General features: G+C 34.4%; 1 protein-coding gene across 3 annotated transcripts; it reads left to right on the top strand.

Annotated features, from left to right (window-relative positions):
- The first annotated feature begins 9,689 nt into the window (after positions 1-9,689).
- On the top strand, positions 9,690-17,839 carry LOC140991819 (glutamate receptor 2.8-like). Of its 3 annotated transcripts, none has more exons than XR_012177959.1 (6): positions 9,690-10,001; positions 11,674-13,004; positions 13,137-13,452; positions 13,561-13,949; positions 14,053-15,971; positions 16,026-17,839. XR_012177959.1 is itself a non-coding variant. In XM_073461984.1 (5 exons), the coding sequence occupies exons 1-5, from the start codon at positions 9,737-9,739 to the stop codon at positions 14,575-14,577; spliced, it is 2,826 nt and encodes a 941-aa protein (XP_073318085.1). In that variant the 5' UTR covers positions 9,690-9,736; the 3' UTR covers positions 14,578-17,839. The 3 variants fall into 3 exon arrangements, 1 of the variants encoding a protein (XP_073318085.1); XR_012177960.1 differs by having other exon boundaries at positions 14,053-15,993; positions 16,173-17,839; XM_073461984.1 differs by having other exon boundaries at positions 14,053-17,839.
- The last annotated feature ends 362 nt before the right edge of the window (positions 17,840-18,201 follow it).

The raw sequence follows: 18,201 nt of genomic DNA, 5'->3' as shown, positions 1-18,201 counted from the left end.
TGGGGATTTAATCTTGATCTCCTTTCCTCTATAATTTCGAAAATATGGTGGCTAGGGTAGGGAATTTTTTTTTTTGTGCACAAGTTTGATGATTATTTCTAATTTACNAACTTAAATTCCTACTCTTTAAATAAAATTAGTGTAATGGTGAGCAAGTTCAAATCCACAGAGAACGGAGGATGATTTCTTTCGAGCAAAATGCAATTAAAAAGGGGGATTTTTGTATATGAATTAAATAAATTACTAAACTAAATTTGTCCAAGTAAGGAAAACAATAAATTTAAATGATAATTGATCAACTAGAATAAATTGAAGAATTTAATATGAGAAAAATCTAATCAAGGGAGTTCTACTATTTAATTATATCATTGTTCATCGGCTAACAAATAATTTATTCAAGCTGTTCCAAGCAATTAACCTTAGAATTATAGGGATAGCCGCTAAAATACTTGTGTTTTCCTAAATTAATTGACCGAACCCAGCATCCCGTCAAAACTTATCAATAACCAACTAGGCATGATAGCGTTCCATATTAATTAACGATAGCTTTTAGATTTGTGAAAACATTTAATCCTAAAATCTAACAATCGAGATAGCTGCAATTGATAAATCCAGTTTTGTTGATTTATTTAGATTAAATATATCATGATAGCACAATACATCTAATCTATGCTACTCGTGTACTAATCATTCATGAAAATTACGGATCACTGAATTCATGGATAGCAGTAGAAAATTATATATCGAATTAAATTGTCAAATTAACCGAGATACAACTTTCATAGAATTAAATATAAATCAACAAATACTTGAACAAAACACGAATATTAACTTGAAGCACAAAAAGCTTCATAGTGATAAATTGAAATAGTAAAAATATCTCCTGAATCAGAAATAAAACTTAGCCTAAAGGTGTGGAGAGGAGATGAGAAATTATTGCGTCTTCTCCGTGTTCTTCACGTTGAAAAGGAGAGCTTCTTTTCCTCATCTTGTTTCTTCTACTGTGCGTGCGTTTGGTGGGAGGATATTTCTTGTGAAATCTCCTTCTTGCGCCTCCTTATTCACGTGAGTTGTGTAGGTTTTTTTCTTTTTCTTTTTTGGTCCATTTTGAGAAAAGCCCATTAATCTAAAAATAAAAACCTAATCCTTAAAAGATACCATGAAATATCTACTAAGAATATAGAGTTTTTTTATGGAAAAAACTCTGTCTTTTATTTCTTCCTTGATATAAAAATTCTTTTTTTCCCACTAGGCAGCCGAAGAGTAGTCACAAGACGTGATCACGTCTTGTCCAAAAACCACTTCTGAATTTTTCTGCTTCGAGTTGCCTCAAACTTATCCAGTTCATTCACCTCCAATATTTCAAGAAATATAACATGGACATGAATCAATTAATCTCGATGGCATGAACATAATTCATTAGTCCCTATCCAATCAGCAAAACAAATTTTTCGGTCTTTGAACATATCAGATGGCTTCATCCCTGGACTTAGAGCTATTCAAGACTAATTTCAATGCTCAAATCTCTGAAGTCCTCCGAGTGATGAAATTCGTTTAAGCCAACTATCTGAGCTTAATAGTTGGTATCGCAAATCAAATGTTGATGTTATTTGCATAACAACTTAGTTCTGACATCAACAGAATGGAAAAAAAAATTGTTAAGATAAAATTTAAATCTAAATTTTGATGAATAAAAACTAAACTAAACTGACTTAGCCAAAATTAATAAATTCATATCATCTAAATTGAACAGACTCGCTGAAAGTCGTACTACGCTGATACAAGATGAAACAGATAAAACAAGTTGTGTTGTCCAACTAAACCGATATGAAGCACATCTACAACAGCTTAAATGGTACCAAGTTGCTCACATATATTCTCTAGCATAATAGATTAGCTCGTAGACTGATTTGGAAATTTTCTCTGAAGACAAGAGTAGTTATATCCGAGTATCATTCAAATGTCGTCGGCAAAGACATGAGAAAATATTTGTTGGTTACTCTTTCTATATAGTGTCCAAGAAATTTGAATTGGTCGTTACTATTTTTGGAAACACGATAAGGACACGTGGCATATTATGCACAATTTTTGGCTACCCAGTACATTTTTGAGTACCGTATCTATTTATTGACGTTGGGGACAATGTCTATAAAAATAGATGCATCAGAATTGAATAAGACTACTATTACATTTAACATCATCAAGCATTCTCAAAATACTCATCATCTCTCAAGTAGATTTATCACAAACTGATCTGGGAACAAAAAAATTTCTATCAAATCGATTAAGAATCATTTTTTGCACACTTTGTTCACACTTATAATTTTTATACATGAACTTTTTTGTACTATGAGAATCTTTTTAACTGTCAGAAACATTTTTGAAGAGATTAAGTTAATAAATAGTTATTAAGAGTTTCAACTCAGTAGGGATGGTGAACCGAGCTGAAGTGGTTTTGTACAAAGGATTGTACAGATATATTCTACTAGTAGAGTCCTTTTGAAAACATAATAAGATGAGTCGTAGAAGCTTAGTATTCGAATTTGTATAAACAAATTCTTGCCTATTTTCATTTTCTTTAATCTTACTTGTTATATTTACCATCACTTGTGTTGTTCATTCATTACTCGAACTTATCTTTTAAACTTATGTATATCTTATCCACTTAGTACTTGGAGCTGTTTCCGTACTTAAAATTATTGTAGTTCATATTACTCAGTTTGAAAAATTAACTTGAGCTCTTAACACAATTTAAGTTTTTCATTATTTGTCATATTTGTATAATTGTATGACAATTCATCCCTCCTCTAAACTGTTGTTATTTTCGATCTTAACAAAATAATATTATTTTATTAGCTTATAGTAAAAAAACAATATTTAATCCCCATAAAATTATGAAAAAATACCTCGGAAACAAATTGCGCAGTAGGGCATAATTGTTTTGTTTTATGTCATGAAATTAAGAGTAAAAAGTATTTTGATACACGAATTTTTAAATCCAGTTCTTATTTTTAAATTAATGTAGATGTAAATTTTTATTTTCATTTTGTTGATTATTAATTTTTTTAAAGAGTATATTTATTTAATGATATTATAATAAGTAAGTATTTAATTAAAAGATTATATTTGTTAATTAATATAAATATATTCTGATAGATAAATTATATACTCGAATATAACATATTTTAACTATATTTATAAATATATAATAAAATAACATTATTTTTCTTTATTGATAGTATTGAATTATAGTAATTAATTAATAAAATTACAACTAAATAAATAAATCATTTATAACACTAAATATATATTTAATATATTTATTAAATATAATAAAATAAATACCTACAACCTTAATCACCATTTAAGTTTATTGAAATATATATGGTATTGATTCGTTAAAAAAATCATAAAAATGCTCAAATGAAATTTTTATATCATGAAAAAAAAATTCTCCTGGAAAAAACAATCCTCATGAGATGGAGGGAGCACTGATTCTGACTATAGAAAGTTTATACATTTGGTTTAGACATTTCCGATAAACTTCATTGTTTTTCAACTAGTATTTTAATTTAAATATAAAATATAGTTATAATGGCAAAGTTTTTATAAAAATGTGTGATAATTATTTATTATAATTAATATAATGAAAAGATGTAAAAGGGAGGGTTCCTGTTTATTTTTATTTTTATTTATTGAGAGAAGAGGGGTTCGTATTTTCGCTACCAATAACTTGGGAAGAATGTTTACCTTAACCAATCGTCCAATACTCATTTTGAAATAAAAGCAAGATTCAGATTTTAAACTTTCAGCAACATAAACTTCAAATTTTTTGACACCAAGAGGTTTCGAAGAAATTTGTCATACAGAACTAGCTAGGGGAAATCGATTTTTTTTCCATCCTATTTAATTTTCTTTCAACTATTTTAATCCGCTATGTTTCCAACATTCAGTTTTGAATATATTTTCTTTTCTTTTTTTTTTTTTGACAAATTTAGTCCTTTGTTTTCCGATTTTAGACATTTTTTTTTATAGAAATTCTTACGTTGCATAGGAAAATTCGGTGCTACGTGAACGTTTAGCGTCAGCACTACATCAATATTAAGAGAAAAAATGACTAAAATTATAATATAAAAAAATAAAGATAACATACTAAGACTAAAACTTGACAATATATAATTAAGAAACCACAATTTTAATTTCCGTACCGAACAGCTAACCTAGTCAACTAAAAATAGCTATTGGAATTTCAACAAAATATCAAAATTCGGATCATAAATGTATATTGAACAAATAAACTACCTAAACTGATTAGGCAAATGCTTCGAGATACATGAACAGCAACTACCGTATGCATCTAATATTAATCCTTGAATGTTCTACTTGTAAGAAATTTGACAATAGCGGCAGATTCGCGTTCTATATCATCTTATTTTGGTCCAACTTGATGTTTTATATACGGCATGACCAATTCAATATAAATTGTTAGAATCAAAAATTTCATGAAAACCTTTGATTTACTATTGTTTTTTAGATTTTTGTGGGGCGAAAATGAAAACTTATAAGGAGGAAAAAAGGAGGAGGATAATGAAATCGGGATAGACTATGTATATAGAGATCATGTGAGTCATACATTAATTTTTTTTTTATGCAATATATCCGCTAAAAATGTGAGTCTGGTCCTTAAATTATAAACTATTCGAGACCGGACTTATAGCTCAGTTAGTTTCACCTGTTGTCCTTGATCTCTAGACTAGGGTTCGAATCTCCTCTCTCTCTTTTATACTAAAAATAAATAAATAAACTATTCTACATGCACTTTGACACTCCAATTAAAAAATGAACGAAAAGAATAATCAAAATAATATTAAAATGTAGGAACTAGGGATGTTGACTATCGAACTAAATAATGAAGTAGGCTACAATGTTTTTCTTAAAAAAAGAAAAATGACTCCAATATTATTATTGGGCTTGCAGTCAAAATTAGAGATGTGCTTAGCTATAGCATTGGGATATAAAATGATATATGTATGGTGAAGTGGTACATGTAGGAGCCATTTCTTAATCTACATGAGTAATAAAAGCCACTTGTGAAGGTGAATTAATGAGTCAAGTCATCTTAATAACGTCACGTTTTGAAGAAAGGAGATTATATTATTCCTATCTTAAAACGATTTAAAATAGATGTTTAAAATGAATTATAAGGATCTGTTAAAATTGGAACTTAGACCTAACTCAATCCCAAAAACTATCTCAATAAAATAGATGTTTAAAATGAATTATAAGGATCTGTTAAAATTGAAACTTGTACCTAACTCAATCCCAAAAGCTATCTCAAGAGGGGAAGATTGTTCAAGTACATATATGCAACTCTCAGATATTTTATCTAACCGATGTGAGACAACTAACACACCCCTTCACGTCCAGAAATGAACATCACGTCCAGAAATGAACATCTGGAACGTGAAGTTTACAAATGACCCAATTATGGACAGAACGTGTGTCCCAATTTTGAGCAATCCAACACATAACTGTATAATCCGAGCTCTGATACCATGTTAAGATTAGAACTTGGACCTAACTCAATCTCAAAAGCTAGCTCAAGAGGAGAGGATTCTCCTAGTCCATATATGCTGTTGGGGAATTACACCCCCGAAGCGATGCTGATCAAGATGATAAATATAGTACCCAAAAATGCAGAATAAAATAATCAACAAGAACACAAAGATTTACGTGGTTCACACAATATAGGCTACGTCCACGGAGCACTGCAACTTTTATAACTGGAAGAAATATTACAATAAGTGTATACACCAATACACTCAATATTTCTCACACTCCCAACCCGAGTATACCGAGAAAATAATTTCTCTAACTCACACAAGAGAATTCCCGCACTCAAGAAAAAATACACTCTTTTTTTCTATGCACTCTCTTTTTATCAAAGCTAAAAAGCTTTTGATTTTGAGATACTAAAAGCAAACAAGGAAGGCTCAATTTATAACAAATTTCTTGATCCAACCTTTTTGGATTTCCCGATGTGGCATATGTGTGAAAATATTTTTTATTATTATTTAATTTAATGTGGGTCCCACCACATTAAATTCTTACCTAACAATTCTCCCACTTGAAGGCTTGATTTCAATCATGTCTTCACACCAACAGTGCAGCAGCTCATACCTCCTTTGTTAGTCCAGGAGACCAACTGAAGTCAAACACAACTTCAGTTTTTCAATGATAACAGCCTTCGTGAGCATATCAGCTGGATTCTTGCTTTCAGGAATCTTATCAAGCTTCAAGACTCCATTCACACGATCTCTAAGGATCCTCATTCCAAGGATTTGTTTTGCAGCACTCAAATCCTTCAAAGCAAATTCCTTTGATAACCCTTTCTCGATTTTATCAATCTCTTCTAGACAAGCTCCTGCTATCAACATATCATCTACATATATCAGTAGTATGATATAATAACCTTCAAGCTTCACATAACAACAGTGATCAGCCTGATACCTCAGAAAACCATCATTATTCATTACACCATCAAACATCTTGTACCAATGTCTTGGATCTTGTTTGAGACCATACAAGTCCTTCTGAAGTTTGCACACCATTCTCTCTTTCCCTCGTACTTCAAATCCCTGTGATTGCTTCATTTCTTCATCTAGTTTATCATGAAAAAACCTCATCTTTACATCTAACTGTTCCAGATGTAAATCTTCTTTCACCATCAATCCAAGTACAGTCCTGATAGTAATTAACTTTACCACCAGAGAGAAAATATCAGTGTAACCAATGACTTTCTTTTCACCTTTTACCACAAGTATTTCTTTGTACCGCTTGCTACCGTCATGTTTTAACCGGTACTCCCACTTGCTATTTAAAACCTTTTTACCTTCCGGAAGTTCTGCCAACTCCCACATGTGATTGGATGACAGTGAATCCATCACATCTTACATGGTTAACTCCCACTGTTTAAAGGTCTCATAAACATCCGATTTATTTTTCACAAAATAAACCCAAAATTTCCTGCTCGAATCGTCAACAGTAGTGCCATAATATCTTGAGTGATCTCCAAAGGATGTCACATGAGATGGTCCACATATATCAGTATGTGTCAGCTCCAAATCCGCTGATTTCGGTTCTCTAACCTCTTTTGAAAAGCTCACCTTTTTCTGCTTTCCAAAAAATACAGCTCCACACAGCTTGCGTTCAACGATCTTTAATTCCGGTAGCTTTCCGTTTGAAACAAGCTTCTTCATTCCCTTTTCACTCGTATCCCCAAGCCTACTATACCATAGACTTGAATTAGCTCCAGCATCCAATGCCGCTAATTTATTTCTCAAAATGGAAGTCATATAAAGTGTTCCAGTTTTCTTTCCTCGAGCAACAATCATGGCTCCCTTTTTCACTTTCCAGGAACCATCTCCAAAGGTCACCTTATGACCTTCGTCGTCAAGCTGTCCCACTGAAATTAGATTGTGTGTGAACTTTGGTACATGCCTTACTTTGTTGATTTTTCAGACAGATCCATTTGTCATCTTCATCCGGATATCACCCATACCAATTATTTCCAAAGGTTTTCCATCAGCCTGGAAAACTTTTCCGTAATCTCCCTCAATGTAATTATCAAATACATCACGATTACCAGTGATATGAAACGAAGCTCCTGAGTCCATAACCCAAGAATCAACCGGGCTTTCCATGGATAGTAATAGAGCATCATGTACCTCCTCAGTAACAACATTAGCGTCGTTCTTTGTTGATTTACAATTCTTTTTCAAGTGATCAGTCTCACCAAAGCTCCAGCACTTCACATTCTTTTCAAATGTGTTATTGTCTTTTCCATTTCTTGACTTGGATCTACCATGCCGTTGGTTAAAACTCTTTTCGCCACTCCTGCCCCTTCATCTATTCTCGATATTTAGAGCAGATCTCAATGACGTTCCTTCACTCGAATCCATCCTGCGAACTTCTTCAGCAAGAATTTGATCTCTGACATCATTGAATTGTAACTTTCTTTTTCCAACAGAGTTGCTAACCGCTGCCCGCATTGGTTCCCAATTGTCTGGTAAAGACGCCAAAAGAATAAGTGCCCTAATCTCATCATCAAATTTAATTTCAACCGATGTCAGCTGTGAAACAATCGTGTTGAATTCATTGATGTGTTTAGCCACTGATGCATCTTCTCTCATCTTCAAGTTAAATAACTTCTTCATGAGATGTACTTTATTATTTGCCGATGGTTTTTCGTACATGTCCGACAAAATGGACATCATCTCCTCCGTTGTTTTTGCCTCCGCCACGTTATGTGTCACGTTCTTCGTTAGGGTCAATCGTATTACACCTAACACTTGTCGGTCAAGAAGCTTCCAGTCATCATCCTCCATCTTTTCCGGCTTCTTTCCAAATAGAGGTTGATGCAACTTCTTGCTATACAAATAATCAATGATTTGTAGTCGCCAAAACGTAAAATCTGTACCGTCGAACTTGTTGAATCCCGGTCCCGATCCATCATCTTCGGCCATCACTTCTCTAGTCTTAGCAAAAAATCTAAAAAATCTTTTCTTATGTAGAAGATCAGACAAAGCTGCAACCACAGAGCATACTCAGAATTCTTAAGAATTTTCACAACAAGGCTCTGATACCAGTTGTTAGGGAATTACACCCCCGAAGCGATGCCGATCAAGATGATAAATATAGTACCCAAGAATGCAGAATAAAATAATCAACAAGAACACAAAGATTTACGTGGTTCACCCAATACAGGCTACGTTCACGGAGCACTGCAACTTTTATAACTGGAAGAAATATTACAACAAGTATATACACCAATACACTCAATATTTCTCACACTCCCAACCCGAGTATACCGAGAAAATAATTTCTCTAACTCACACAAGAGAATTCCCGCACTCAAGAAAAAATATACTCTTTTTTTCTATGTACTCTCTTTTTATCAAAGTTAAAAAGCTTTTGATTTTGGGATACTAAAAGCAAACAAGGAAGACTCAATTTATAACAAATTTCTTGAACCAACCTTTTTGGATTTCCCGATGTGGGATATGTGTGAAAATATTTTTTATTATTATTTAATTTAATGTGAGTCCCACCACATTAAATTCTTACCTAATATATGCAACTCTCAGTGATTTTATTTAACCGATGTGGAACAACTAACATGATCTCAATTGACTCCTATAATAATTTTTTTACACATACAATATGCCGGAACCGTACCAACGAGACAATCGCTAGAATTTGAACCTTAAGACTTCTAAGATCTTGGGGTCGTAACCGTACCAACGAGACAGTGAATATGTGACACTCTTATAATAATTTAGGTTAATCATTTTTATATAGATATGAAATAGTTGTCATATAAATCTATTATGGCCCGGAACACAAAACCTAAGATGAACATCAATTTCAATTTACTTATCTACGTACCCTGACTGATTCTAGGAGGTAAGAAGAACAGATGAGTTACGCATTCCCAAAATATGAAGGACACGATTTGACTTCAACGAGATCACAAGTCTACCACGCGTAAATCGACAAATTAAAAAAAATAATAATAAGAATAATCGAAATAAAAACAATCGTTGAAAAATTCAAACATTGTACTATGTACATCAAATTATTGCATGCCAAATCATATAAATGTCTATTTATTTATATATGCAGCTCTCTGAACCACACACAAAATCCAATTGAAAGTACTCACAAATCCAACAACATGAAACTTGCTCATTTTGTAATTACTCTCTTCTTGTTTTTAGGCTTTTCTAGCTCGGATGTTGATGACATTTCTTCGACGAAGCAAAATCAATCGTTAGTTCACATTGGCTTAATTCTTGATGTGGATTCTGAATTCGGTTCCATGGTTGATTTATGCATCGGTATGGCGATTACGGATTTCTATTCGGATCATCCAAATTATAAAACAAGATTGAAGATACACACCAAGGATGCCAAGACTCTGGTTGACATCAACTTTGCAGGTAATAATCCCTTTTCTTCTTCTTCTTCTTCTTCTTCTTGCTCAGTGTAATCTATATATCAGATCAAACCCATTTTAATTTTATATTATGAATGTCGAACTTTTATTATAAAGAGAAAATGTTATGTACGTAAATGTAGTATAAAATTGAAATAGGTGGAAGAATTTTCAAAGTTTTAACAATTTTAATATTAGATTAGTTGAACTTTTTTTAAAAATTATTTACGACTATATTTGTTCAAAATTATATAAATATATTTGTGTGTTATGTGTGTATTCTTGAAGTTTGGGTTAGGGTCCAATTTGTTCAATGTTATGTTACTAAAAGGTTGACGAACTTATAATATGGCCTTCAAATTCAAAATGTTATTTCCATCCTTTTTTTTAAGTCATTTCGATTATTTAATTATGAAATTTTAATGGATGATTTTTATTCCTTTTTTGACTTTACAAGCTTAGCCAAAAAATTAAAAATCTTTTTAAGTTTGATGAAATTGAATGGTTTGTCGGTAACATCCAAATTTTGTGCTCGTTTGGTGCGACTAATTAGTTATAATTTACTAGTAAATTATGCACATAAGTTGTGTGCATAAAATTATAATCATCATTTATATATGATTTTTTTTAATTTTATTTAATGTTTAATTTTATGTTTAATTTAATAATAACTTATTGAAATTAGTGAGGGGTCAAGTGCAATTTCAAAAGGGTGACATCGAAAATAAGTTACAATGAAAATGTGAGAAAAAACTTCCGTATAAGTTTTAAAATTTTATTAAATTCTTAATTTTATGTTTAATTTAATAATAACTGATATAAATTAGTGAGCGATCATAGTACAATTTGAGATGGGCAATATTGAAAATAAGTTGCAATGACGATTTTGAGAAAAAAATGTTGGTTTATGCGAAATTTGAGAAATAAAATTCCTATTAAAATATTTAATAAGATGGTTAAGAAATTAATGAATATTCAATATTTTTTATAAAAAAAAATTCTTTCGAAAAATTATCTTTTTTTTGTCGTTACATTTGGTAATTTCAATTCTTTTTTTAGGATATTACCCTAAGTGCATAATCAATTATTCATATTTATTTTTATATGTGGTCCATGATTTTTCTGTGAACCTCACATATAAGAAATAACGTGAACCATTGGATACGTCCTTAAGTAATACATTACTGTTAAACAAAAAATTATGACAAAAATCTATAATAAAAATATATAAAATTTATTTATTTATATTACAAATCTCAAAAAATTTATTTCTAATTTTTTTTTCCACTTCCTCCATTTTATATAATCCATCTGCAACCAGTCCAAGCAGGTAAAAATTCAATCCAATTAAACCTCATTTAATCAAGCGGACGAGTTATATAATAATCTGGCTTCGCATAATTATAACTGAACTGTATTTTTTTTAAGAAATTACTTCTTCAAAATTTTTTAAAACTAATTAATTTTTTTAAATTTAGTTAGAAAAAACAAATACTGGGATATGCTTATTCAAATTTCTTATATGTTTGAATTTATTTTTATAGTTTTATTAAAGTAGAACCATAAACTTCAAATTTCCGATATTGTTTAAGAAATATATATCAGATTCAAACAGTAGTGTGAATTTTCAACTAGATTTTTCCATGAATATGAACAAGTATGCTTGTTGATTGCAGTTCAAGAATTACTGAAGTACGAAAAAGTGCACGGGGTTTTAGGGCCTCATCACGGATCAAGCCAAGATACCTTTGTCGCAGAACTCGGAGAAAGAATTCATGTGCCATTTGTATCGTTCACTGCAAGAACATCGGCTCTTTCGTATGGTGAAAGTCGTTACTCTATCAGGACAACCCCAGATGATTCAGTTCAAGCGAAGGCTCTTGCAGAACTCTGTCGTGGATTTGAATGGACTCAAGTTGTAGTTTTATACGAAGATACAGAATACGGCCATCAGTTTCTTTCACATCTGAACAAGGCATTACAACAAGTTGAAGTCGGGATAGCATATATGATTGCAATCCCCACATCGGTTAAGGACTACCATTTATGGAACGAACTCAGCAAGTTACTGACTAAGCAAACAAGAGTATTTGTCGTGCACATGAGCCCGTCACTCGGTTATCGGTTGTTTGCTGTTGCAGAGAAGGTTGGGATGATGAGGGAAGGGTATGCCTGGATTATCACTGATAGTTTATCTAACTTCATGAATTCAATGGATTCAGCAACCCGCAATTCAATGGAGGGAGTTGTGGGAATAAGGCCTTTTGCCAAGGACTCAAAAAATCTGCAAAGCTTTCGAGAAAGATGGAAAAGAAATATGCTACTGAAAAATTCAACGGGTCCGACTATGGAGCTCAATATTTATGGTTTATGGGCTTATGATACAATAAATGCATTGGCGATAGCTTTAGAGAAGATTAGACCGGTGAATTCCAATTCATTGTATGAGAGTGGAACCAAAGTCATGATAGAAGGTGCAAATTTGAGTATCTCATCATATGGTCCAAGACTTCTAAGTGAATTGTCGGCTACAAAATTCAGAGGTTTGAGTGGAGACTTCCAACTTGATGATGGAAAATTAAAGGCTTCCTCTTATGAGATATTCAATGTGATCGGAAACGGTGAGAAAACGGTAGGATTTTGGAATCCAGATAGAGGAATAGTCAAAGAATTTAGCTCCACTGGTGAAACAAGCTACTCAACTTCAGCAAAAGAACTCAAACAAATCATTTGGCCTGGAGATTCTGTGGCACGACCCAAGGGTTGGGATATCCCGACAATTGATGGTAACCTTCGAGTAGGAGTGCCTTGGAAAAGTGGATTCACAGAATTTGTTACTTTGTCAGTTGATCCTATAACAAATTACACAAATGCATCTGGATTTTCAGTCGATATATTCTTGGCTTCATTGAAGATGCTTCCCTTTCTGAACTACAAGTTTTATTGTTACAATGATACAAAAAATTTAAATTGGTCTTATGACAACATGCTCGCCAGGATACCTGAGGTACTTTCATCCGGAACTAGTTTCTCATTCCATTGTTCATAAGTTTAATCTAGCTATAATTGGAAACATGGCTCTGGAAAGAGTAAAAACACAAATTCAGTTGAAACTTTTCCTTGGCTCTTTCTGTACCAGGAGTTTGATATGTTGGTGGGGGATACCACAATTTGGGCTCCTCGAACAGAAATGGTTGATTTTTCTCAGCCGTATTCAGAATCCGGAGTAGTTCTTGTGGTGAAAAATAGAAAACCATTTGACATGTGGATTTTTATTAAACCATTGAGGTGGGATCTCTGGCTTGCAATTATTGCAGCTTGCATTTTGATGGGAATAGTTCTTCGTATATTGGAGAACCAACCTACTTACAACATTGAAGATGTAGTTAGGCCAAGCGAAAAGAAGCGCGGAATGGCATATTTGTCTCCCGTGACGGTTCTTGCTTTCCCAGAAAGTAATGTCTCACTTGAACATGATTATCTCTGTTTTCAATCTTATTAGCATGCTGTCACGCCTTCTGTTGTCTAATTAACTTTAAATCTTATCTTGATCTTTTTTCCAGGGAATATGGCGACAAATAATTGGTCATCCTTTGTGTTGGTTTTTTGGGTTTTCATGGCATTTATTCTAATGCAGAGCTATACAGCAAACTTATCAGCAATTCTGACAGTAGATCAATTGAAGTTTGCTTTTTCTGATAATTACTATGTGGGTTGCCAGGATGGCTCCTTTATGATAAAATTCTTGACAGAACAACTACATATCAGTGGATCGAGGCTCAGGAAATATGCATCAGTTGAAGATTACCATAAAGCTATGTCTAAGGGGAGTAAGAACGGAGGCATAGACGCCATATTTGATGAGGTTCCTTACATGAAGCTTTTTCTCAAAAGATATGATTCTGAATACAAAATGGTTGGACCAACGTACAGGACTGGTGGCTTTGGCTTTGTAAGTTTTCCATCCTTCTACTTACACATAATCACTATATTTATAAAACTGATCTGCTCCTTCAAATTTTTATCACTTACATTATGTGTCGTCCTTTACTCAGGCATTCCCTAAGGGCTCCCCTTTAGCCGCTTATTTCTCCAAAGCAATCGTTGATATTACTCAAGGTACAAATATGACAGCAATCGAGCAAAAAAATTTCGGGCCTGGATACTCTTCCCAAGATCCGCTTACTTCAATGATCTCGCAGCAGACATCTAGTCTCACCGTGTTCGAGTTTGCAGGCCTCTTTATCATCGTAGGATCAGTAACTTTGTTTGCTCTGTTCTGTTCCGCGACACCGATTGGAAAAAAATTAACCAAGAAGATGATACATGTCTATCATGTCATAAAAAAGTGCATACATTTTAGGAACTCGAAAGTTACTGCCAATGAGGATATCATTCTTGTTGGAGATATCTCGCCCGAGGGTGAGGTGGACAATGATGAAGCATTACACGACGACGGCACATCTGCTTCTCTTGGCGGAGACAGAGACCAGCAAGCTATGGAAGATGCCGGTCAGCATGGTACTGATACAGAAATTCAAGAAACGGGTCGAATTGATAATGTCAGTGAAAGCCCATGAATTGAAGAAACTCAAAGCCCATGTGATAAACGACAAGCCCATATAATCTGGGTCCAGTAAACATTAGGATGCATCTAGATGAATTTATTGTTGAATTTTTTGTAACTGAATTGCGGATAAGATTCCAGGTGTCAACGTCTTGTATCTTGAGTCCTCTGTATAAATCGGTTCTCAAGTGTAAATGAAAGTATGGAAGAATTATTCACACCAATATTATTCTTACTCTTCATCTACTTTTCTAACTTGGTATCAGAGCTGCCATGGCTAACGCCAGCTCCAGTAGTGAGACTCTCATCCAAACCGAGGTTGCAGCGACTGTCCTAAGCTTCGTGTTTATTAACCCAGCCAACCGGATTAATTCGGTTAAGCTGAGTGACAACAATTTTCTTTTATGGCATCTTCAAGTCATTGCTGGAATTCGTGGTATGGGATTAGAGGATTTCATTCTTCCAGACCCTCCTATCCTTCCCAATGTGATTTCTGAAAATAACACCGCCACTACTAGCAATCTTAAATTTATCAATTGGAATAGACAAGATCAACTCTTATTTTCCTTCATATTGTCATCTATGCCGGAGGCTGTTCAAAGCCAAATGATTGGGTGTGCCACATCTTCTCAACTTTGGCTTCGGGTCTCGTGCTTATTTGCTTCAAGGTCGAAGACGAAGGTAATGCAATATAAACTACAGTTGCAGACTTTGAAGAAAGGAAATCAGAGTATGAAAGACAATTTGAGTAAAATGAAACACCTCATGGATACTTTAGCAGCGTCTGGCCATCCTATCGATGAGGATGATCAAATCCTGTATATTCTCAGTGCCATAGGCTTGGAATATGATTCGGTCGTCGTTCACGTGACATCAAGGGTTGATACTTTAGGATTATCAGAAGTTGCTGCTCTCCTTCTCACTCATGAAGGACGCCTGGAATCGCATAACACTAGCAATGACATTCTGCCTCATTCAATGAAAACAGCCACACTCCCTCCTCAGAAAAAACCTGAACATTTCTCTTCACCTCGAGGATCCTATTCTCGTTGTCGTAGAAGGAATACTCGGGGATGACGACGTTTCTGGAACAATAATGGTCGATCCATTTGTCAAATCTGTGGGATTACGGGCCATGTAGCAGAAATATGCTATTACAGATTTGATGCTGAATTTGTTCCTAAATCTGCAAACTCTTTTCGACCACTGTCACAAGGTTCTTTTCTTCCACGAAATCAAGGTCATCCACGACCTCCTTCACCACTCTATCCATCTGTAGTTGTAGCCACTGCTACTTCTGAATCTGCAGAGGATGAATGGTGGTTTCCAGATTCCGGTGCCTCTCACCATGTTACAAATAACCTTGGCAATCTTACAATTGGCTCTGAGTACATTGGTGGTGGTAAGGTTCATATTGGAAATGGCGCAGGTTTGTTTATATCTCACATTGGTGACTCTAAGTTTCATTCTTCCTCTTCATCTCGCCCTTTTTGATTAAATAACTTGCTCCGAGTTCCTCGCATTACTAAAAATCTTCTAAGTGTTAGTAAGTTTGTTCATGATAATAATGTCTTTTTTGAGTTTTATCCTTCCTTTTGTCTTGTGAAGGATCTAGCCACGCAAGTTGTTCTTCTCCGCGAAATATTGCATGAAGGATTATACAAGTTCACTCTTGGGACACCTCTTACTGCCACCTATCCACAGCCCACATGTCTTCACTCCACCTTTTTAGCCACATGCTCCACTATTACTCACCAGCATTCAATCAAAGTTTCTCCAAGTATTTTGAACCAATGGCACTATAGATTAGGACATCCACCAATTCCTATTGTTAAGAAAATTTTATCCAAATGTAATTTGTTGATTCCAAGAAATGCTATTATGAAATTATGTGAAGCTTGTGAACTTGGCAAAAGTCATAAACTCATCTTTCCCAATTCTCAAACAAAATTTTCAGAACCTCTTGAACTTGTTTTCGCCGATGTTTGGGGTCCTGCACACACCCCTTCACGGAATGGTTTCAAGTATTATGTCAGCTTTGTCGATGCCTTCAGTCGATTTACGTGGATATATTTTCTTAAATCTAAATCAGAAGTTGCTCAAATATTTTCTCACTTCAAAAATCATGTTGAACTACAACTCAACAACAAAATCAAAGCCGTTCAATCTGACTGGGGTGGGGAGTTTCAATCTTTAAGTTCCTAACTTCAAACACAGGGGATAACACATAGAGTGTCATGCCCTTATACCTCAAAACAAAATGGTGTCGTTGAGAGAAAACACCGTCACATAGTCGACACTGGTTTGTCTCTTTTAGCCTATGCATCAATGCCGTTATGATTTTGGGATGATGCCTTTTCAACGGAAGTTTATCTCATAAATCAGCTGCCTACTGTTGCTCTTCAGGGACGTATTCCTCTTCAGTGTCTGTTCCAAAAACCACCAGATTACTCTTATCTTAGAATATTTGGATGCCTTTGTTTTCCATGCCTTCGTGACTATAATCCTCATAAACTTGACTTCCGTTCCACCCCATGTACATTTCTTGGCTATAGTGACTAACACAAAAGATATAAATGTATTAGTGCCGCTGGCCGTGTCTTTATTTCAAGACATGTCAAATTCCATGAGCACAGCTTCCCTTTCCATAAGTAGCTTGATTGCTCTAGTTCCACTTCCATACATCAATCCTATTCTCCTTCATTTCTTTATTTACCAAAGGTTCCTGCTTCCACATATTCCTTTAGTTCAGTATCTCCAGCACCTTCCTTTAATGACTCTTCACCTCAATCTTTTTGTGCAAAATATGTTCATACATATGCTACTCTGTCTCTTGTCTCTTCGTCCACTGAGCAGATAATTACTTTATCATCACCTTCTAATTATTCTTCCCTCCAAGCCACGACACCTGCACCTACTCCATTGAATCTTCACCCAATGGTGACTCGTTCTAGGGATGGGATTTTCAAACCAAAAGTTCACTTATCTATACATTCAAGCATCTGGGAACCGTCATCTTTTCAGGAAGCCAGCTCACATCCTGAATGGCGTAAAGCTATGGAAGTCGAATATCAAGCTTTAATGCAGAATCATACATGAACTCTTGTTGCACCACCCTCTTCTTTACCTATCATTGGTTGTAAATGGGTCTTTAAACTCAAAACAAATCCAGATGGTTTTGTTGCTCGATACAAAGGTCGTCTTGTCGCAAAAGGCTACTCTCAGACCCCGGGGCTTGATTACAAAGAAACATTCAATCCAGTTGTGAAACCCACAACCATTAATGCATTTCTAAACGGTCAACTTACTGAGCTTGTGTATATGCGTCAACCGTCGGGTTTCGAAGTCCCAAGTAAAACCTCCCCTCTGGTGTGAAAATTGAATAAAGCTATCTATGGGCTCAAGCAGGCCCCGAGAGCTTGGTTCGAACGTCTATGCCGCACTCTAAAGCTTATGGGCTTTGTCGAATCTAAAGCTGATGCCTATTGTTTGTTAAAACTCATGCTGCCTTTGAGATTTATGTGTTGATTTATGTTGACGATATTATAATTACAGGGAATGATACTACTCAAGTTCGGTCTCTTATTTCAGCTTTGCACAACCAATTTTCTCTTAAGGATTTGGGAGATGTGAGTTA

The sequence above is a fragment of the Primulina huaijiensis genome, chromosome 13 (genome assembly GCF_012295235.1).
Source record: "Primulina huaijiensis isolate GDHJ02 chromosome 13, ASM1229523v2, whole genome shotgun sequence".
NCBI classification, from domain to species: domain Eukaryota; kingdom Viridiplantae; phylum Streptophyta; class Magnoliopsida; order Lamiales; family Gesneriaceae; genus Primulina; species Primulina huaijiensis.
The sequence above is the reverse complement of the archived record's forward strand: the minus strand, read 5'-3'. Positions and strand labels throughout refer to the sequence as shown.

Excerpts from the sequence above, each read along its gene's own strand:
- LOC140991819 (XM_073461984.1), top strand. The coding sequence starts at position 9,737 with ATGAAACTTGCTCATTTTGTAATTACTCTCTTCTTGTTTTTAGGCTTT. Across the intron at positions 13,005-13,136 it reads TGCTCGCCAGGATACCTGAG|GAGTTTGATATGTTGGTGGG; the intron begins GTACTTTCATCC and ends TTTCTGTACCAG. Across the intron at positions 13,950-14,052 it reads GGACTGGTGGCTTTGGCTTT|GCATTCCCTAAGGGCTCCCC; the intron begins GTAAGTTTTCCA and ends TCCTTTACTCAG.